The following is a 22829-nucleotide window of genomic DNA, read 5'->3' on the forward strand; positions in this document are numbered from 1 at the left end:
TCCTGTATGAATTTATGCAACTTCTAGATATACCTACCAAGTTTAACATGGTGCTTCTTAACCGAAATAGCTGGTAATAGAGGCTTTTTGATATATTTTGTCATTTCTATTTTATGTGGAAAATAGCGAATTTTTTCCGTAAGTACCAGCTACTGACTCATTCACATTGAAACAGAAAAATGTACTTACTTAATACACTGAAAAGGTGTTTTAACTATTATTAAAAATGTGCATGTTTTTGTTATTCATGAAATAATTTGCATATGTTCCGAAAAATAAATACGAGTCATACTACAAACAAGTTTCAATTTCCGTCCACATAATATATATATTTTCATTCGAGCAAAGTCATTTTTCCTCTTCACCTGCGGTACCTCCCCTTAAAATTTAGTTTTATAGATAGATGATACAAAAAGCTATTTACTGGTTGAACTACTATGACCAATACATTCTCTATATATATTTTCTCTCCATGGAACCTGGTTATCGACTAGTTGAAATGGGGAAAAAAAAAATATATATATATATAAATCCGTATCCCTCGCCAAATACAACCTATATTTAAAACACCAATCGTTTACTACCCACAAATAAAAAAGGGGAGTGAACATTTACAACAGAATTGCGGCCTAGCAAGATTTGTTTCCCAGTGATCTTCGGGGTGCTGGACCGGCGGCGCGTAAGATAGGACGAGTGGCGCAGAAAGAGGCCTGGAAAATGGCGGCTGGGACTGGAGCGGCAAGCGGCCACACTGGTCGTGGCTCTTCTGCCGCTTTACAGTCGTCTTTGGACCGTCGTTTTCAGGGAGTTTCGAACACCATGGAGTCGATACAAGGACTATCTAACTGGTGCATCGAGAACAAGAAATATCACACCTTGATAGTGCGATACTGGATGAAGTGGATGAAGAAATGTGAGTAGCCAGCTAACGTTAGCAACCTAGCTAATACCTCCCATTTGTTAGCTAGCTAGACTAACTTGGCCTGTTAGCCAACAAACAATTTTCTAGTCTTTAATAGGCTAATGTAATGCCTAGCCTCGGCACATTAATTGGGTAACATAATACATTGGGTTAATTCATTGATCATGTGAGATTAGAAGGTTTGGACCAAATTGTCTGTTTTAGACCGAACTACCCAGCTGGCTAATGTTAGCGACTGAGTTTAAACCATGTTGTAAACTAGCTAGTGCTAGCCAACATTTTCATATTGCAGCAACTTGCTGTGCGCTAGCAAGTAACCTCAGCTAGTTTTTGTTACCAAAGTTATTGTAACAGTGCTAATACTATACCTATGCGTTAACTGGAGTGCTAGCTGTCACATAGGGCTAATTGTATTAAATGCAAATTGTTTTTCTATTTAAGACTGGTGTTGTAACTAGTAGCTTGCTGCCCGGCTAAGTTACCAAGTTGGCTAAGAAAATGATTAAAGCTGCTGCTGTCAGTTTTGGCTGATTTGAAGTTGTCGTCTAGACTGGGTAGAGAGAGAACGCTAGACCAACGTAGCTAGCTAACTTAGTTTAACAGCTAACGTAGCATGTCACCTTCATTTGCAACGTTAATGATATTTCGACCTGTATTTATTTGGCCTAACGTGTGTGTATCAATTACAAATGCACTGTGTGAGAAGTTGACCCAATTTGGAAATTCACCTTCATTTGTTTGTGGTTGCCCTGCAAACCGTTGTGCTGCTAGCTGAGCCGAGCTAGCTTGCTAACATCACATGAACTTATGCTAACTATGGCTTGGTAGCTAATGCTAGCTAGCTCGGTCTAGTGAGTTGGCTAGACAATTGATGAGGAAATTACTTCATATACCTATATTATGTGTTTCAATCAACATAATGTTTCGCTACTTTAAGGACATATGGATGAGTCGAATTAGATCGAGAGAGTCATCTTTAAACAAAGCGTCTTTAAAGCAGTCAAGGTAAATCGGGAAACGTCCTGGGTAAATTCGAAAGAAATATCCAGGGGCCAAAAGCAAAGTTGGCTTATGTCAACACCATCTCCAGAAAAAACGGTTTTGTATCACTAATTCCTGGTTTTCCGACCCTCCCTTTACCTGGGCGTCAGGTATGAAGACAGTCTGGCCAGTCAGTAGCACTGAGTTGATTCAAAGTTGATTCTCTGCTTTATTGGTTTTGTATGTGTGTAACAGTGGGGAATTTTTATTTAAAACCGAATTAAAGCAAAACAAGACCATAGATTGTAAAGTAGCTTGTCAGAAAATTTCCTGCACATTCAAACTCTGGCCCTCAAAAAGTGACGGTGGAAAACCAATAATTATTTATACAAAACTTCACATAAGTAATGATATCCTGGCAATTACTCAAATATCAAAGACTGAATTTTCTGGAGATGGTGCGGACATAAGTAAATGACATAATCCACTTAATCCAATAAACTTCAGATTTCACTCATACCCCTTTACCTTTCATTTTGGAGTGAAACCCAATTCATGAATCTAACCTGAATCTACTCTAACTTTGTCCAAAAGGTGGGAGTCATTTTCTAAATAGAAATGAGACACTGGTGGTACTTTTCCCTCTAATCCGATCAGTTAGCCCTCATGTGCTAATGGGTGAACTCTTCCATTGGGAATATCAGGGTTTTTCCTGGCTAAAAATAACTTTACTACTTTACTCGTGGTCATGTGATCAAATCTCACAGCACCCGACTCAAAAGTGATGTACAATGATGTATCATTACATGACATTACATTATTGGCATTTGACAGACGCTCTTATCCAGAGCGACGTACAGTTGATTAGATTAAGCAGGCGATAATCCTCCCCTGGAGCAATGCAGGGTTAAGGGCCTTGCTCAAGGGCCCAACGGCTGTGCGGATCTTTTTGTGGCTACACCGGGATTGGAACCACCGACCTTGCGTGTCCCAGTCAATTACCTTAACCACTACGCTACAGGCCTTAACCACTACGCTACAGGCCGCCCTACGTATCATGTGAACATTAGGCCTGAATGTTCTTTTCAGGGTTGAATTCAGCAATAATGTATTGTTAGTCCAGTTTGTTTTTGCTTTTGTGAGTGGGATTCAATATCCACTATAGGGGCATGCCACACTTAGAAACATTTTAGCAGTCAAATGCATCAATCTGGTGCATTTTGGGAGGAAAATGAAAAGGCGAGATCTGTGAGGAATTTTATCCACATAATGTTACGTATCACCGATGGGATATAGCTTTGCCGTTTAGATGCTGTAAATCATATAGCCTACTAGTAGAATATACAAGTGTCTAGCTAACGCTGTTAACTTGGCAGACCGTTTTAACAACTTTGTTTATGTAAACAAATGTAGACTTGCCTCAGGAAATAGGCTAGTGTATCAAACTTGTTCAGCCACAAATAATTCATAATGCAGTGCCAATATTGTCAAACACTCCCTGATGAAATTGACAAAACAGTAGGCTTCACATTCTGGATACCAACAACTTTAGTAACTTGATGCTGGAAATGGTGTTTAAACCATTGTACCCACATTCAAGACAATGTAGCCAGAGAATAGATGATTAACTGAAACTGTCTTGTCTCCTCAAAATACCGACGGCTTCTGGAAGTTGAGATGCAGCACTCAAGCATCCAGCTCTCCTCTCGTGCACACATATAGGGATGGTGCAAAGCACAAGTTGATCACTTATGTTAATTAGGAGAGCTAAAATATTTTTTGCCTTCATTCTGAAACTGGTGGGACAAATTAAACTGGTGGGCTCATTCATGGGGTTTTTCTTTTTTAAATTCATGTGAAACAGCTCCCCTGACAGCACTCTGGTTGGGAAACACTGTTCAACGGGTCATATCTACAAAGTTGAAAACCTAAAAGTGATAGGATAGGCAATTTAGGAGACATTTTATTTTAAAATATTGCACCTGCTTGGGTGTGAGATTTATCTGTCCGAATGCAGCAAGATTGCGATAGTGCCACATCGGAATACTGCCGCTGATGCAGTTACAAATGATAGAAATCCTCCGTGAATTTATAATGTTATCGGGTTTCGTGGAGGCGGCACAAAATTTGATGCTAAATGTTATTCTCTATGCATGAAAAACCCTGGAATAGATTTAATTTGTTTTGCGGATATTAGTCAGGCCCAAGTAAAAAGTTTTGCAGCATTCATATTTGTTTGGGGATTTGCATAGAATGAAACATCTGTGGACTTGCTCCACTTTGTAGAGTCAATGACTACATTTATTTGCACATTTAGGTTGATGATGCTCTTCCTAGTCACGGTCGTATTCCGATATTGTCGACTGTTTACATACAAATGTCCAATTACATTTCCTGCTAACTTTTATTCAGGTGCGATATTCGTGTTTGCATTATTGTAATTCTTTGGCACGCAAAATTGCTTATTTGGAGCAGTTGTTCTCAGCATCATCTCAGAGGGGCTAGACAACCAGATGAGTGTCTCATATTTCACGAATGGATGTTTTCACGATGCAAGTTTCACTTAAAAGTGAAAACTCTTCAGGAGGGTAGCAGGGTCTCTGTTTTTACAAAAGAAATGCCTGAAAGCGGTTGCTTCTGTGAAGAATGGCCAATACCTGAAAACCAGCTTAGAAACACAGCTGTGCAAAGTTTTTTTTGAACACTTGCCTTTTGCTAATTTTAATGGCTGTGTTTGGAAGAGAGATGTGACATTGGAATTGTTTGAAAGCCTCTAAACCTAAACAAGATTGTGAAGTCATTCTTGATTTAATGTACTGTTGTGACTAACCAGAAGTCATTTCTGACCTTTGACCTTGATTTCTCACGGCGTTGGTTTGTTATAGCATGAACCTCCCAGACTCCAGGTAGACGCGGTGCAAGGTAGCGTAAATTCTGCTTGTGAACAAATATCTTGACATTTTCTCGCTGTGGTGAAAACGTGTACTTGTGAGTCTACAGTGGAGACTACTGTTTTAACAAGGTTCCAAAACAAAAACTCTCCAAAGTATAAATAATTTAACTAGAATATTAGTGGACCACACGCCGGGTGAGTGTTTGTGGTTTGGGTAATATAACATAAGATTTACGTAAAATGATAGAAATTTAAGTTATAGTCCTATTCAAAGCAGAAAGTCTCTTTCTGGCTTATAGTCTGAACTTCAAGGGTGAAAGAGCCATTGGGAGGTTTGGGTGAATGCAATGCATCAAAGTTATCTATCAAATGTTTAATGAACTACAAGAGCAAGTTATTGGCAAGCGAGTGATACAAGGAAAAAGAGGGATGTGCCATATTATTTGGGTTGTGTTGGTATTGACTCATACCGGCTTAAGATGAATTTATCTGCATCGGTCCAATGGTAAAGTATAGCCAAAATGATGACGCAACAGACATGCGTCTGAGAGGCAATTCACTGGACAAACAGCTCATGCTGGAAATTAATTTAAAATGTCATGCTCAAAACATTTGCCTTAATAGTCTACTTTTAATAGTTAATAGTAAAATGTCCTTTATTTTTAATGTATGTATTTGTTTACCCACAAGCACAGCTGTGGCAAGCTCTCAAGCTCTCTGTTGTAATTAAGTAAGCCAGTGAAAGAATTGTGTTCTACAAATATAAGTAAAAACTTTTTCTTTTTTTTTTAAGTTGGAAGTTTGTGACCATCTGCTTCATCCAAGGGTGTGGAAACCTGGTTGCAGTTTGCATTTGCGCTGTAGTGAAAGATGACTGTGGCCTGACATATTGGTTCTTGATGTCGGGCCCAGCGTTTCCATGAAAAAGAGCAGGTTGTAAATTAATGGTGAGTGAGTACCTCACTCTTGTGGAACTATTTGAGGCAGAAAAAGATTGAGCAGGCTGCGACGTTCGGTGTTAATTTCAGTTTTGGCTCTTCTCGTTATAGGGAAATAATGATGTGTTTATTTTTTGTGGTTTTCCTGACCTCATTGTTTCCAGCCAGGCAGTGTGAAATCTGATAACCGATTGTCCAAACATACAGGGTCAAGGCGTTTGTGTGGAAAAACGCATAGAGGCCGGAGAAAAGGCGCATGCATTGACTGAAGCGTGGGCTTCGGTGTCATTGGAGTGCAGTTAATTATTGCTGCTTGGCTGGTGAAAGGTGAATGTTTGGGCCCTGCGGAAACACTGACCCCGCCCGCCTCAGTCTAGTTACTCATTTCTGAGAAGTGTCTCCTTTTATCTTTTTGGAGAAAAGGGAATGGAGCCAAAGCATGGTGGTGTTGTGGGTTTTACAGGATTTTGGCAGTCTGATTTGGCACTCTTGCTCTGCTATTGAGTATCAGACCTGTGGGTCCATTACATAATTGTTTTGGATTCAAAAACGTCTTATCTGGTGTAATCGAGCCTCTCGAGAAGTTTGCTGTTTTTTGAGGGCATTTCATTGGTTCCAGTACACCAGACAAGCTCGGTAAAGTGTGTAAAAAAATAATTATGTAATTGAGGCAGGTCTGCTGAGTATAAAAGTTGCATCTTACTTGTATACTCAGTAGTAAGACCATTCTAATCTTGTTGCCTCTGTTCTCTTTAGCAAAGGCTTTAAAAGTTCATTGTCTTCAACTGCACTTAAGTGTGAATGGGCTTAATGGTATTGTGTGAAAATGCTGATGTTTTGGAGGCCAATGGAGTATAGAAGCTGATGAGTATTTAAATGGTTCTGGAATATATATTGATCAATATAAAGAGTTTTGAGAAGTTGCTCCAAATATACTGTTTGCATTTGCATTGTTTTGCAGATCCACCTGTGTATGGTTTGATTGTTTATTAGAATATTATGTGAAAGCACTCGAACATTGACTGATTTCAACTGGTTCCTGCAGTTCTTCAGAAATAGTTCCTTATGATTTTCTTTAATGCAAATAAATAAATGATGTAATTCTCACATGAAATCTATTAAAATAATGGAGTTAAGTAGGTGTAGATCTCTATTTAGGTCTTTTCTTTCTGTTCTCCACTGAAAGTGGTCAGCTCATTGCTAAGTATGAATTGTGGCCCGAAATGTGTTTTTGTGTCCGTTGATGCAGCCAAAAAAGAAAAAGGTCCGGTTGACGCATTTCTATTTTATCTTTCTGTCCTTTTCTGAAAACCATGTACATCACATAAAATCATATCGCATATGAAATGGTTTGGGCGGCTGAGCCAGTCGGTAATAGATGATTGGTATTAGAAGGAGCTTCCGTGAGTTTGTTTTTTGAGAATGCTTTTAGGAATCCTGCTGTTCCTCTGGTGCTGTCGTGGTCTGGCCTGGAGGTCTAATGGGGGCAGTTAGGTTGCCATAGTGACTTTGTGTTCCTCAGAGCCCTATGTTTCATTAAACACGTGGTCATGCTTCTTTCATTAAGTCATGCTAGCCCCAGTAGAGTCTGCTTATTTTCCCCCTCCCGGCTTTTCGAGGCATCCCCCAAATGGCATTCACTGACCGCTGCAGTGATGCCTTTTAGCCACCGGTGGTGCTAGAGTGGCTAAATTAACTGACTACTTGGGTCAGTGACAAATAAGGAGTTGCCAGTATATAAGAATTTAATTGCGTTAAGAAAATGTTTCAATAAGCAGTATTTATTCAAGATGACATCTCAACAAGTATGTTGTGCTCTGGAAATAAAACATTTACTTCATTTTTTTATTTTATTTTATTTTTTAATTAAAATTTCACCTGCTGTAGCGGGTCAATGTGCTCAAGTCTCTTACTCAGAATCTGTGCTGAGAAGTGATCCAATCTGGGAAATGCTTTCTAGTACATGACACCACCCTGTTGTGTTCTCAAATAAATCCTTTTAAGTCATGCATTTTTACTCCAAAAAAAATCTGTTATCCTGCCTGACAGAAATCGTTAGGCAGCATTATTGACCCACTTGTTTTAATCATCAACTGCGGTCTCACATTTTGATGTCTGAGAGGAGTCTGTTATTCCACCACCATAAGTGGAATGTACTGTGCTGATTTATCTACACGTGGTGACATCGATGAAGCACGTCCTTTTCTGTGGTTTGACAAGCCACCCTTTTGCCTTTTGGGGAAAAAAATGATTAGAATGTTGGTTGCGAGTAAGCGCAATGTCGATAAGAATGACTTGATCAATTTTCAGTGAATGCCAAGTGTTCAGCACTCCGGCAAATGTTTTTCTTTTGATCCCGTGAGCTGCCTGTCCCTAATCGGTTTGCCGTTGGCTGTTATTGCTAATGGACTTTCAGCGTGTTATTTATGGAAAATCTGGAGAACGTACATTTTGTTCACGGTCACGGTTCCTGCTTTGTTCCAGCCAGACGATTTCCACGAGGATCATTTGCAGATGCGTGTGTTGACCTTTTCCCAGAGAATCAGGGTGTGCGGGTTTAAATGGAATGCAACATTTTCACCGAACCACTAATTGAACCCCCTAAAAGATGTGCAATTTAACCCCAGTCTACCTCAGTATTGGCATTATTGGAGATATGCATCTGGAGTGCATTCCACATGTGAGAATATTCTCATCCGTGTGTCTGTGAGAATGTCTCTGTCACTGCTTAGTAATGTCTGGTCCCATGTGAGAATATGCTCATCCGTGTGTCTGTGAGAATGTCTCTGTCACTGCTTAGTAATGTCTGGTCCCATGTGAGAATATGCTCATCCGTGTGTCTGTGAGAATGTCTCTGTCACTGCTTAGTAATGTCTGGTCCCATGTGAGAATATGCTCATCCGTGTGTCTGTGAGAATATCTCTGTCACTGCTTAGTAATGTCTGGTCTGTTCATGCCTCCCGAATTGCTTATTTGCATAATATCCACAGTATTTTCATGAATTCTTCTCCTCCGATTTGCAGCTGCGGCCTCTCATAGGCTCAACCTGTTCTACGTGGCGAATGATGTCATTCAGAACTGCAAGAGGAAGAACGCCATAATCTACCGCACCGCCTTCTCCGAGGTGCTCCCGGAGGCTGCCCGGCTGATCAAGTAAGAGCCCTGCGTGATGTCATATCCTCCTGATCCCCGTGCCAGCATTTTGGGTTTCTGTGAAGTTGACGGTCTTTAATTCTTTTAATTGAATCATATTCGTCACTGAAAAGAGAGATTCTAGGAAGCATTTGAAGAACTTCTAATGTTCAAGCAAATTAGAGTCTTGTAAAATTAAAATCTAATTTTCCAGGTAGTGAAAGGAGGAAAAACATTGGTGTGATGATACACAAGTATTACAATTTTAATACTTTTCCAAAAATTGTTTTGGAATATGTACTTTAAGACGTTTTTTTTGATTGACTAAATTGTGAATTGTAAACGTGAGTTTTGATTGCAGCTTGTATACGTGGTGTTTGTTCATGGCTAAATTACGTCTGAAACCCGCTCCGTCTCCCTTCTGCCACCAGGGACTCTAAAGTGCGGCGGTCTGTGGAGCGGATCCTGACCATCTGGGAGGAGAGAAGCGTCTATCCCGAGGAGCTGATCTCTGAGCTCAAGGCTGGGCTTGCCAGGAAGGCGCCCCCTAGTGCTCAGTCCTCCGGTGATTATTATTATTATAATAATAATTAATGTGTTATTTAGCTGACACTTTTATCCAAACCGACAACAGACTGACCGTAGATTAGACTAAGCGGGGGACAATTCTCCCCTGGAGCAATGTGGGGTTAAGGGCCTTGCTCGAGGGCCCAACAGCTGCGTGGATCTGATCTTGGCTACACCATCTTTCTGGCTCCCGCTCATCCTCTTTGCTGCACTTGGCTACAGGCTTCTGCCAGGTTTGATTACTCATAGCCCCGACAGTGTGGTAGAGAGTGAGTGGGCGGGCCTGTGCTTGCAGCTTGCCCGGTTTTGTGTGTACCGGCTCTTGAGCGCTACTTAATTAGCATGGCCCGCTGTCTGGAGGGAGTGTGGTGTTGTACCGTCTCTGACTCTGCTGAACAGAACATTGCCGTGTATAATTGGAACACGGACTGCTAGGCTCTCACAGGGAGGGGTTTCCCATAGCAACGGGCCAGTGGAACATCATACCTTCTCATTTGTGCTGTCATACCAGGGCCCTGTCTTTATCAAGTGAGCTAGAGTGCCGGTCAGGGATCAGTTTCGCCTTTTGCCTCCAATCCAGTAAGGCTCTGACTAGCTACAGCTGACCCTAGATCTGTGCTCCCTACTCTGAGATGCCTGATGAATGCAGACTGACGTTCTACTGTCTTTAAAAATATAATGGAGTAACCAGTGTAGTTTATTTAGCTGAATGTCCTCCCGAATGTTTGTGTGGTATAGAGGGTTGTTTTGAGGGTACAGTGTGTGACATTGTGTTATGAATGTTGTTGCAGCCCCGCCCAACCCCAAAGCTGCTCTCAAGTCCAAGATCCTGGCTGAGTTTGCAGTGAGTATCTCGGGCTCCGTCTTGTCACCTGTTATAAATCTGCCATTTATAAATGCAGTGTGTGTGTGAGTATAGTGTGTGTGTGAGTATAGTGTGTGTGTGAGTATAGTGTGTGTGTGTGTGAGTATAGTGTGTGTGTGTGAGTATAGTGTGTGTGTGTGTGTGTGAGTATAGCGTGTGTGTGTGTGTGTGAGTATAGCGTGTGTGTGTGTGAGTATAGCGTGTGTGTGTGTGAGTATAGCGTGTGTGTGTGTGAGTATAGCGTGTGTGTGTGTGTGAGTATAGCGTGTGTGTGTGAGTATAGTGTGTGTGTGAGTATAGTGTGTGTGTGAGTATAGTGTGTGTGTGAGTATAGTGTGTGTGTGAGTATAGTGTGTGTGTGAGTATAGTGTGTGCGTGAGTATAGCTTGTGTGTGTGTGAGTATAGCTTGTGTGTGTGTGTGTGAGTATAGCTTGTGTGTGTGAGTATAGTTTGTGTTTGTGTGTGAGTATAGCGTGTGTGTGTGTGTGTGTGTGTGTGTGTGTATAGCTTGTGTGTGTGTGTGTGTGTGTGTGTGTGTGTGTGTGTGAACATAGCGTGTGTGTGAGTATAGTGTGTGCGTGAGTATAGCTTGTGTGTGTGTGAGTATAGTGTGTGTGAGTATAGTGTGTGTGTGTGTGTATGTGTGTATGTGTGTGTGTGTGAGTATAGTGTGTGTGTGAATATAGTGTGTGTGTGTGAGTATAGCGCGTGTGTGTGAGTATAGCGCGTGTGTGTGTATATATATATATATATATATATATAGCTTGTGTGTGTATATGTGTATATATAGCTTGTGTGTGTATATGTGTGAATATAGCTTGTGTGTGTGAATATAGCTTGTGTGTGTGAATATAGCGTGTGTGTGATTGTGTGAATATAGCTTGTGTGTGTGTGTGTGTGTGTGTGAATATAGCTTGTGTGTGTATGTGTGAATATAGCGTGTGTGTGTGTGTGTGTGTGTGTGTGTGTGAATATAGCTTGTGTGTGTGTGTGTGTGTGAATATAGCTTGTGTGTGTGTGTGTGTGTGGGTGTGAATATAGCTTGTGTGGGTGTGAATATAGTGTGTGTGTGTGTGTCTGTGAATATAGCTTGTGTGTGTGAGTCTAGCGTGTGTGTGTGTGTGTGTGTGTGTGTGTGTGTGTGTGTGTGAGAATATAGCTTGTGTGTGAGAATATAGCTTGTGTGTGAGAATATAGCTTGTGTGTGAGAATATAGCTTGTGTGTGTGAATGTAGCTTGTGTGTGTGAATGTAGCTTGTGTGTGTGAATATAGCTTGTGTGTGTGTGTGTGTGTGAATATAGCTTGTGTGTGTGTGTGTGTGTGAATATAGCTTGTGTGTGTGTGTGAATATAGCTTGTGTGTGTGTGTGTGTGTGAATATAGCGTGTGTGTGTGTGTGTGGATATAGCTTGTGTGTGTGTGTGTGTGTGTGTGTGTGTGTGTGAATATAGCTTGTGTGTGTGAATATAGCTTGTGTGTGTGTGTGTGTGAATATAGCGTGTGTGTGTGTGTGTGTGTGTGTGTGTGTGTGTGTGTGTGTGTGTGTGAATATAGCGTGTGTGTGTGTGAATATTGCTTGTGTGTGTGTGTGAATATAGCGTGTGTGTGTGTGTGTGTGGATATAGCTTGTGTGTGTGTGTGTGTGTGTGTGAATATAGTGTGTGTGTGTGAGTATAGCGCGTGTGTGTGTATAGCTTGTGTGTGTGTATATATATATATATATATAGCTTGTGTGTGTATATGTGTGAATATAGCTTGTGTGTGTGAATATAGCTTGTGTGTGTGAATATAGCGTGTGTGTGTGTGTGTGAATATAGCTTGTGTGTGTGAGTCTAGCGTGTGTGTGTGTGTGTGTGTGTGTGTGTGTGTGTGTGAATATAGCTTGTGTGTGTATGTGTGAATATAGCGTGTGTGTGTGTGTGTGTGTGTGTGAATATAGCTTGTGTGTGTGTGTGTGTGTGTGAATATAGCTTGTGTGTGTGTGTGTGTGTGTGTGTGTGTGGGTGTGAATATAGCTTGTGTGGGTGTGAATATAGTGTGTGTGTGTGTGTCTGTGAATATAGCTTGTGTGTGTGAGTCTAGCGTGTGTGTGTGTGTGTGTGTGTGTGTGTGTGTGAGAATATAGCTTGTGTGTGAGAATATAGCTTGTGTGTGTGAATATAGCTTGTGTGTGTGAATATAGCTTGTGTGTGTGAATATAGCTTGTGTGTGTGTGTGTGTGTGTGTGAATATAGCTTGTGTGTGTGAATATAGCTTGTGTGTGTGTGTGTGTGTGAATATAGCTTGTGTGTGTGTGTGTGTGTGTGAATATAGCTTGTGTGTGTGTGTGTGTGTGAATATAGCTTGTGTGTGTGTGTGTGAATATAGCGTGTGTGTGTGTGTGTGGATATAGCTTGTGTGTGTGTGTGTGTGTGTGTGTGTGTGTGAATATAGCTTGTGTGTGTGTGTGTGTGTGTGTGAATATAGCGTGTGTGTGTGTGTGTGTGTGTGTGAATATAGCTTGTGTGTGTGTGTGAATATTGCTTGTGTGTGTGTGTGAATATAGCGTGTGTGTGTGTGTGTGTGGATATAGCTTGTGTGTGTGTGTGTGTGTGTGTGTGTGTGTGTGTGTGTGTGAATATAGCTTGTGTGTGTGTGAATATAGCTTGTGTGTGTGTGAATATAGTGTGTGTGTGTGTGTGTGTGTGTGTGTGTGTGTGTGTGTGTGTGTGTGTGAATATAGCTTGTCTGTGTGTGAATATAGCTTGTGTGTGTGTGTGTGTGTGTGTGAATATAGCTTGTGTGTGTGAGTCTAGCTTGTGTGTGTGTGTGTGAGTCTAGCTTGTGTGTGTGTGTGAGTCTAGCTTGTGTGTGTGTGTGAGTCTAGCTTGTGTGTGTGTGTGAGTCTAGCTTGTGTGTGTGTGTGAGTCTAGCTTGTGTGTGTGTGTGTGTGAGTCTAGCTTGTGTGTGTGTGTGTGTGAGTCTAGCTTGTGTGTGTGTGTGTGAGTCTAGCTTGTGTGTGTGTGTGTGTGAGTCTAGCTTGTGTGTGTGTGTGTGAGTCTAGCTTGTGTGTGTGTGTGTGAGTCTAGCTTGTGTGTGTGTGTGTGAGTCTAGCTTGTGTGTGTGTGTGTGTGAGTCTAGCTTGTGTGTGTGTGTGTGAGTCTAGCTTGTGTGTGTGTGTGTGCGTATAGCTTGTGTGTGTACGTGTACCTGACCGTCTGACTGCGTGCTCTGCAGCCCCAGGCCTTCATAGAGAAGCTGTCTCAGCACAGTCGCTCTCTGGAGGACACTGAGCTGAAGGAGAAGCAGCTGGCAGCTCTGAGAGTGGACGTGTGCAGCACTGAGGCCCTCAAGAGACTGAAGGGTGAGCCCTGTCTTCTGTTACTGTGATCCACCCCCTCCTTCTCGCTCTCTCTCTCTCTCTCTCCCTCCCTAATTAACTGTCCACCTCCCTCTCTCTCCCCCTCCCTCTCTCACTCGCCCTCTCTCCTTCTCTCTCTTGCTCCCCCTCTCTCTCCTGTCTGACCCTCTCGCCCTAATTCACTGTCCCCCTCCCTCTCCCCCTCCCTCCCCCTCTCCCCCTCCCCCATGTGGGTTTTGTCCAGTCAGCATTGTTGTCTAACAGGTTCTGTTGAATTAAGACCAGATTAACCCGTCAGTCATTGTCCTACAGCCACCTGTCTCTGTTAAGACAGCTTGGTGGTGTTGATTGAATCCAGTGCCTTTATGGTAAAACAGGGCTGTATTGATCTGGGCTGATTGTAAAATGCAAAATTCTTTGAACACTTTTCCTTTAGAGAGCGTGCCAGTTTAATTTGATTTACAGTGCCAGTCAAAAGTTTGGAGACACTTTTCTACTTTTTCAGATTCATGTTTTATTTCCTCTTGTTTTTTTATTTTTTTATTTTCCAGAGTTTGCTTATCTTACTTTCAGGTTGTCCTACAAGCGATAGTAAAACCTCTTTGCATTTGAACGGATCTCTATGGGAATTGGGGGGGGGGGGGGGGGGGATGCATTACATTACATTCATGGCATTTGGCAGACGCGCTTATCCAGAGCAACAAAGTGCATACCCATAACCAGGGATGCGATTCAGCTATAAATTACCCTCATACAGTATGGAACACATTTATTGGCTAAATGGTTTTAAGTCAATGTACTTGTTTTCCGAGGCCAGATATGAATTCTACCTCAAAAATGGTCCAATAGACTGTCAGTGATCTACCCATATTTAGGGCTTTAGTGCCTCAGTGCGGTTGGGTCGTTCTGTGGAAAATCAACCTGTGGGGGGTGACCACTTTTTCTCCAATTTATTTTTCTTATATATATTATATTATTGGCATTTGGCAGACGCTCTTATCCAGAGTGACTTACAGTTGATTAGACTAAGCAGGAGACAATCCTCCCCTGTAGCAATGCAGGGTTAAGGGCCTTGCTCAAGGGCCCAACGGCTGTGTGAATCTTATTGTGGCTACACCAGGATTAGAACCACCGACCTTGTGTGCCCCAGTCATCACCCCCCCCCACCCTATTTAAGAGCCAATATCTCTCGAACGACAAATCCAATTAAGCTAATTTTTTTTCTCATTGCAACACCCGTCAAACTTTAAAGGGCTCTACCAGCAAAACAAAATGGAAAATGAAGCAAAAATTTTCAGGAATTTTATTTTATTTTCTCATCATTGTCTACCAACACACAGAAAATGGGTGCTGTTATGCAACCTCCTGGAGTTGGCATGGAATGGCCTAGCACTGAGCAGCACTGCAATACAAAATGCCCCAAAGCTGCATCTGACACCTTGCCGTTGATTCTGACAGGTCGAAATTGGCAGAAATGTAGAGCTGGCTTAAATTGTTGAAGTAGTTTGTAATTTAGACTGTCTTTCCACCCCTCAGACAAGGCGGGGGGCAAGAAGTTCTCCAAAGACTTTGAGGAGGGCAGCACCAAGCTTCAGGACTTTGTAGGCTTCCTGGAGAAGCAGCTGAAGGGGGGTCCCCCCCTGCTGGAGGCGCTGAGCAACGCGGACGTGTTCTACGAGATGCAGTACAAGGAGGTCAAGATCATCGCCAATGTGAGTGTGTGGGGTTTTGCCCTGACTCAAACCTGTGGCCATAATGGGAGATGATATCCGGTGTATGATGGTGGCGATGACCAGTAGAACACCGGCAACGGGGATTAGATTCCGTATTCCATGTGGGAATTGCCGGGGTGCAGCCAGAAAGTGTCCCTTAATAGCTGTCGGTGTTCTGTCCGTTGTTTCCAAGGTACTGTGATTGGTAGAGCTCTTGTTGCTATGAGTACGGTGACATCACAACAGTCTAGGCACTCTCCGATCCTGTGATCTGGATGGACCGTTTTGTACAGGACTGCTACTGCGTTTTTGGTTTTTGGACTGCTGTAAATCCTAATATTTGCCGCCCCCCCCCCCCCCCCCCCCCTCAGGCCTACAAGACATTTGCCAACCGTGTGACGCACCTGAAGCGCAAGCTGGACGCCCTGAAGAGCACGCTCCCCGGGCTGGATGACTCCCCCGTCCCCTCCCCGTCCGAGGACGCGCCCTCCCCCACGGGCTCCGAGTCGCCCTTCCACGGCATGGGCGCCGTGCCCGACACTCACCTGGACGGGCGGGCCATGGACGGTGGAGACGAGGTGGGCATCGGCCCTCGGGGACGTCCCCAGCCCCCTGTCCTCCCCCGGGGCCTCCCCGCTGACCGACGTCCCGCACGGGGAGAAGGACAACCGGGACGTGGAGGACATGGAGCTCTCCGAGGGAGAGGAGACGGGCAGCCCCGGCATCATAGGTGAGCGGCCACCCTTCCTGCCCTCACTTCCTGCCTGTCCCTTACATGGATTTATTCAGCCGCGCATCTACATCTGTCCTGGGGCAGCTGGTAGCCATGATAAGATCTGCACAGCTCTCATCTCCGAATTGCTCCAAGGGGGATTGTCTCCTCCTCAGGCAAATCAATTGCGAGTCGCTTTGGATAAAAAGTGTCAAACATCTAAATAACTAATGTGCATTAGCTAGATGAGCAGCAGTCCCTCGGCCTGGCTGTTCTCTCTATTCCTGGCCATTCCTGTTTCCTTGTAGAACTCCCATGCAAAACAGACTTCACGACGCAGGCAAACTGGACAGATGTCACTGGCAGCTGTGACAGGTGTATTTGCATTTATGGCTTTTCACTGCCTGCTGTGCACGGTTACTAGGGAGGGGAAGGAAGGTAGTTACAAAGGTGGCCAAAATGCAACATTCTGTCGGTGAAATGGGGGGGGGGGGGGGGGGGGAGAGACATTGCTCAAGAGGGTGAGCAACTAAGCAAAAACAAGGGGAGCTGGGAAGGGAAGCTGTTGACAAACATTTCCATGGTTTTCGTTTTATTGAAAAAAAGCAAACGGGTACATGTGAGCACTTCCGCTCTGTCCCTGTGAGTGTCTGTCTGAGCACCAGGTCACCTTCATTCTTCTCTGTCCGTTTAGTGGAAGAGCAGGTGGCGAAGCCGGCCCCCATCCCTGAGCCCGACCCTGCTACCGTTCCTGCCAAACCCCTGCTGGCCCACGAGAGAAACCCTGTCAAACAGTCCCCGCCCCCTATGACCCCTGCGTCCCCCGTGACCTCCGTTTCCCCCGAGACCTCGGCGACCACCGCGGCCCCCGTCACCCCGGCGACCCCCGCCACACCCGCACCTGTTCTGCCGGTGAACCTGGCCAACGTGGACCTGGGCAAGATCAGCTCCATCCTCAGCAGCCTCACCTCAGCGATGAAGAACACGGGTGAGTCTGTCCGGTCTCAGCCACAGTCGGTTGGTCGAACTTGACGTAAGACTTGAGATCCATAGCCGGTAGTAGGGTTGACTGGCGGGTGACAGGTTGATGCCACTAGTATGGCTCCTTGTTGACGTATAGTCATGGTGTCAAAACGTTAAATTCATTGAAGGGATTAACAAAGTGAATTATAGGCGATTCTTCAGGGTGAGTTCGGTTCGCAGAACAAGAGGGCGCAAATTAAAATTGTCAAAGGAGAAATTTTGTTCAGATAAGGAAGTATTTCTTCACATAGCGAGTGGTCTGTGTGGACTAGCTTGCCAGTTCATGTAGTGGAGGAAGAAACATTCAGGGTTTTCAAGACAGGCTTGATACGGTGTTGGATACTATTTACCTTTAAGGCAAACTAGGAAGTAGGCACACTTGGGGGGTAGGAAAAGGCGAGTATTGCTGGGCTGAATGGCCTGTTCTCACCATTACCTTATGTTACGTTAACTATCTTTGATGCTCTCAATTTTCTTCCCCCTGTCTCACAATCCCCCCCCCCCTCTCTTTCTCCCGCTGCCTCTTAATCCCTCTCCCTCAGGTGTGAGCCCCGTCTCTCGGACCTCTCCCGGGACGCCCGGCACGCCATCGGCTCACAGCTCGGCCCTGAAGTCCCCCGCCGCGGTGCCCGGGGGGGCGGCCCCCGGCCCCAACCCGCTGGCCAGCATCCTGTCCCGGGTGGACATCAGCCCAGAGAGCCTCCTCAGCGTCCTCTCCAAAACGCAGAGCCCCGGCCTGCAGGGTGAGCCCTTTCCCCATCCCCCTCGCTTAAAACTGCTGTGGAACTGATGGGGCTCTTGTCCTGCTTCTTGGGTATTTCCGTGTTCTTGTCTACATTCGGGAAGGATGTTGGGGTCTTTTTTTCTTTTCTTTTTTTATTGAATGACTTGCTTCCTTTCGAGAATAGTTTTTGTAAAATAGTAGGTAAAACCTCTGTGTGATTTTGGTAGTTGGTGGTTCCACCTTGTTGGTTAAGTCATGCATGTTGTTCAACTGGGAGGTCTATTTAATTCTCCTCACTCGTGTCCACTCAGGGTTCCCAGCTACTGAAGGTTGTTATGAACGTTCTCCTCCTTCTCTCCCTCCCTCCTCCTCAGGCATGTCCCTTCTGCAGAGTGTGGCTGGAGGCTCCTCTGGCCCCGGCAGTGCTCCGCAGCCTGCGTCCACAGTGCCACCTCGTGGCCTCACCTCTGGCCCTGCCGAGGCCCTGCCCGTCCCGCTGGCCACTCCCGAGGAAAGGGCCCCGGCCCCCGCCGTCGGCCCTGACGGCCAAGCCTCTGCCGGGCTGCGGCTACACGCGGGAGCCCGAGAGGAGGCGAGGGAGCGAGCAGGAGCGCGAGTCCTCTCCCCCCGCCGCCTCCTTCCCCTCCAGCCTGGAGTCCAAGCTGCACAAGTTCCTCCAGGGGAACCCCGGCTTCCGGGCCTTCAACCTGGGCCTGTCCTCCGGCGACGGGCAGGGGAGCAGCAGCAACAGCCCCTTCCTGCCCGCCGAGAACCTGGACGGCACCCCTGTGCGCGACGAGGCGCCGGGTACGCCCACCCAGGACGAGATGGACGAACCCGGCCCCGTCGCAAACCCGGCAGCCTCCTCCCACAACGGTGGGATCCGGGCGGGGCTGAACGCAGACCCTGCCTCTTTAGACCGGGTGAAGAATCTGCCACTGTCTTCCACTGGCCTGGGGCCCGCTGAATTCGGGAGGAGAGACGGCCACAGCCTGTCGCCCACCGCGTACCGCAGCGAGTCCTGGGGGGCTCCCAACTCGCCCCCGAACCGCTATGGCGAGGGGGGCCCGAACAGGCAGGAGTTCCGACACCTGGATGCCATGTCCGGACCTCGAGACGTGAGCCAGGACGGGTATGGCTCGGATCTGGGAACCTGCCCCGCAGGATGGAGGATTTCTACGACGGAAGGAGTGAAGGAGCAGGAGGAGAGAGAAGAGGCGTCACAGCAGGTGAGCACTACCCCCTCCGCCCCCTCTCAGCCGGGGGACTGTCTGAAGAGCGGCGGGGAGGCCAATCCGCTGGACGGGAGCGGAGGAGGGGAGGGGGGGGAGCAAGCCCAACGCCTTGCAGCACGACGGGCCGCACTACCAGCACATCGAAACGCTGGTGTCCCCGTCCTCCTGCGGAGAAGGAACGCCCGTCGGGATCCTGGGGTACAACAGGCCAACGCAGGCCGTCGGGAGAGCGCATCCAGACGGTGGAGAGCATCCGAGTGATCGGCCGGGGGATGCGGCCGCACGGCAGGGGCGGGGAGACCGGTCCGCGGCCCAGCCTGGGCCGGGGCGGAGGCTGGTACGGCGAAGCGTACGCGGAAGGGGCCGGAGCCCACCCCCGGAACCCCGGCCCGGGTCCTCACGGCCGGCCTGACGACGACTCCCGCCAGGCGTTCCCGTTCGAGGAGAGGGGCCGCGTGCCCTATCCCGGTCGAGACCCCCACCCTCCCAGGCACCCTGCCCACATCCCTCCGTCCGACTTCTTCAGCTCCCCTCCTCCGCCCATCCCTCCACCACCTCCACCCCCCATCCCACAGCTACCTCCCCCGCCTAAAGACTTCCCGGGTCCTCCCTCCTCAGTCATGGTAGGGGGTGTGCTGGTGCCTGTCGACCGACCCCTATCCCAGCCTCCGTCCCGAGGGGGCGAGAGAGAGGAGCGGTCCGGGCCAGTGAACAGCACGACCCCCCCTGCTCTCTTTAAAGATCTGCCCCACCACGGTGCAGTTAAAGACCATTTCCCCTCCCGCCAGGGCCCGCCTCTCCACCGGCCCGGCTCGTCCGGACCTCACCCCTCTCTGCTGGGGAGAGTCCGTGAAGGCCCGAGCCCCCCGCCCTCCTCGTTGCCCCTCCCCTCTCCCCCGCTCGAAACCTCCCACCTGCCGCCGAACCAGCACCCCCCACGCAGCCCCCCTCCCCACCTCCACGGCCACAGACAGCCTCCCTCCCCGATCCTGCGCCCGCCCCACCCCGATCACAGAGCCCAGCTCCGCCCACCGCACCACCAGCCTCGCCCGCACATGCCCCCCCTCTCACATAGGCCACCCCTCCGCGGGCACCACCCCCGCCCCCCGCACCCCGCCCACTTCGACCACGAACCGCCGTTCCGCGGAGGCAAGCGGCCCGGGCCTCATTTTAGCGGGCCCCCGAGAGGGGGGTTCGGCGGAAGTCCCTTCTACCCCCCAAAAAGGCCATACTTACCCCCGCGCTACTGACCCATCAGACACGACCCCTTCAGACACGAGACGATACGTTTGCACACACGCGTTTAAAAAGGGAGAAGTAAATGAATAATTCTACCCCAGCTACATGACTGATACGCCCATGCCCTCACGTATTAAAAGTGCCACACTCACGGGCTGTGTACGTTTACACACATGCTCCATCTAGTTGCTACACACACTAATTAGTGTAGTGTACTAATCCAGGACCCGAAATTCAGTACCCAGCATCCCTTTCTCTGACCCGACCCAACCCGTCCCGTCCCGTCCTCGTCTGTAAAATGAAGAAGATGCAAAGGAGTGATTTAATCGACCAAATCTGCCTCCGCCCCGACCCCCACGCCAGCAAGAGTCCGTGTCTGAGTCCAGACGGATGGGAGCGATAGGGCTAGGATGAAGAGAATTAAGCCTGACGCCAGATTGAGACGGAGGATGACGAGGTGGTTATTGAATTTGTTTTATGTGTTCTTTTTCTTCTTTTTTCCCCCCATCATTCTTTTCAGAATCAAATTCTGTGTTTGAATCATTCAGGTAGAGGAAAGGATATAACAAATGGAGTGTTTTTGGGGGGGAATAAACCAACACCGGATGCAAAATGTTCCCTCTCTTCTGCTGAATTATACATGTTTATTTGTGTGCTCTCTGATGGATGGGTAGTCCTTTTTTAAAGATGACCAGATCCCACCATTTCCTTTCCTATTGGTTAATGCCAATCAGCTTTCCGCATGGGAAATTGGTAATGGTTTGATCACTTGTCATCTTTGGCAATTTCAAGTTAAGCCACAAGTCATTGTCCCGCTCCCATTGTCCTGGCTGATATTATATACAATATCTCTTTCCTTGTATTACATATGAACAGTTATTTATGTATGTATAGACTGAAAGAGTACATTTGTTACTTATCAACAGTTTGTTTTCTTGTGGTAAGGAAAAAAATATAATTGCTGTTTTTGCTATGGTGAATCAGTTTAAACATTTAAACAGAACGGAAGTGACAAGGCTTGTTCATAAACTGTACGTAAAACATATCATCTTTGTTTAAAATAATAATAATAAGCAGTGGTTCAACAATGGCTTTGAGGGTTAAAGCAGTTACCCTTGAAATGGTATAGTGTAGCTTAGGACAGTTTGAGTTTGAAATACAAATGCAGCAAGTTCAAGGATGAATCGACTTTTACATGTACTGAATTGAATAAAAATACACGTTTGAAAACAACCAGGGGAGGGTACTTTCTTTTGCAGCGATGCAGGCACTGCAGCGGACAGTATGACGGCAGTTTTTTGTTGGAGCTGTCTGTATTGATGTGATTTCTGTCACCTTCACCGCTGATGCTGCTCAAGTTGTTAAAAAAAAAAGAAAGAAAAAAAAAAGATTGCCTGTGTTCAGTCTGTTTATTCCTGTTTTTATTTCATACAACCGAGAAACCGCTCTGAATGCAACGTTTTTTTATTTTAACTTTTTTTTGTTTTACTTTTTTTATTTTTATTTTTTTTAAAGAAATGATAGCCATGCATCTCTCGAACACATGTTTGTTTCCTGTTTCCTTTCCACATTTGATCTTTGGCTCTCCTGTTTTTAATCACTTGCACTTCATCCGTCTTTTCACCCTTGGCGTCTCTTCCTCTTTAGTCTCGCCTTTCAGATCGTGTTCTCTCTCTTTAACCTTCTGCTTTTTTCACACATTGTTCCATCACGAAGAGTGGACAACCCTCCCCATTAATAGTTGGATAGCTTACAATATTCACATAATTAAAAACCACATTTAAAAACTCATGCGATGTTTCAACTGAATTAAAACTTCGGAATTACAGTTACAGTTACGATCCCTGTGTGTCTTGCTACAGTTTTAAATGCCTCTTTAAACTTTGATTCCCTTCGTGATTTGGATTTTTTTTTTATTGTCGGCTGCTAATCGGTCAGAATTTCAACTACAAAACTTAATTCATAGATCTGGGACGGAATATGCCCTGGTCCATGTAAAAGAGTTTAACCACGTAATTATGACTTGAGTACAAATGGGCCATTTTCATGCATGACACATTTTGGTTGATTGGAGTGTAAAAGGTGTGACTGGAGATTGTAGATATGCATGACATTGGAAAATTAAAATCAGATCTTAATTTCCTGAAATGAAACCACATTTGCTCTTCGTACACAATGGGGTTAGGCCAAACGGTGTCGTTTTCTTGTGTTTGCTGATGCATGCGCGTAAAGTGCTTTAAAAGGTATGCACACCTGATGTATGCAACAGGTGCTAGGAGAAAAATAAATTTCAAAAGGACATTTGAACGCCTACACATTGTTTCTTGCAAAGCACAAGACACTGAGTGTGTGTGTTTCTGAAACGTTTACGTTGTTATTCGATTAAATGTTGTTTTGCAAGATGCAGTGTGCCGGAGTTTCTCTGAACGTACGTGTAAAGTAAAATTAATATTTAAACATTGGCCAGTTGTTCCAGAATAACCAAATGTTCTGGAACCAGGTTCTAAATGTTCATTTATTATTATTATTATTATTATTATTATTA

General features: G+C 45.8%; 1 protein-coding gene across 1 annotated transcript; it reads left to right on the forward strand.

Annotated features, from left to right (window-relative positions):
* The first annotated feature begins 638 nt into the window (after nt 1–638).
* Nucleotides 639–21517, forward strand: rprd2a (regulation of nuclear pre-mRNA domain containing 2a). Its single transcript, XM_061253906.1, is given in 14 exon segments — nt 639–913; nt 8758–8887; nt 9298–9431; nt 10225–10277; nt 13516–13642; nt 15176–15351; nt 15723–15923; nt 15925–16081; nt 16758–17051; nt 17629–17829; nt 18185–18442; nt 18444–19187; nt 19189–19259; nt 19261–21517. Coding segments are annotated over 14 exon segments (3777 nt in total). The 5' UTR covers nt 639–717; the 3' UTR covers nt 20296–21517.
* Nucleotides 21518–22829: the final 1312 nt, after the last annotated feature.

Source organism: Conger conger, chromosome 9 (genome assembly GCF_963514075.1).
Source record: "Conger conger chromosome 9, fConCon1.1, whole genome shotgun sequence".
In the NCBI taxonomy this organism is placed as follows: domain Eukaryota; kingdom Metazoa; phylum Chordata; class Actinopteri; order Anguilliformes; family Congridae; genus Conger; species Conger conger.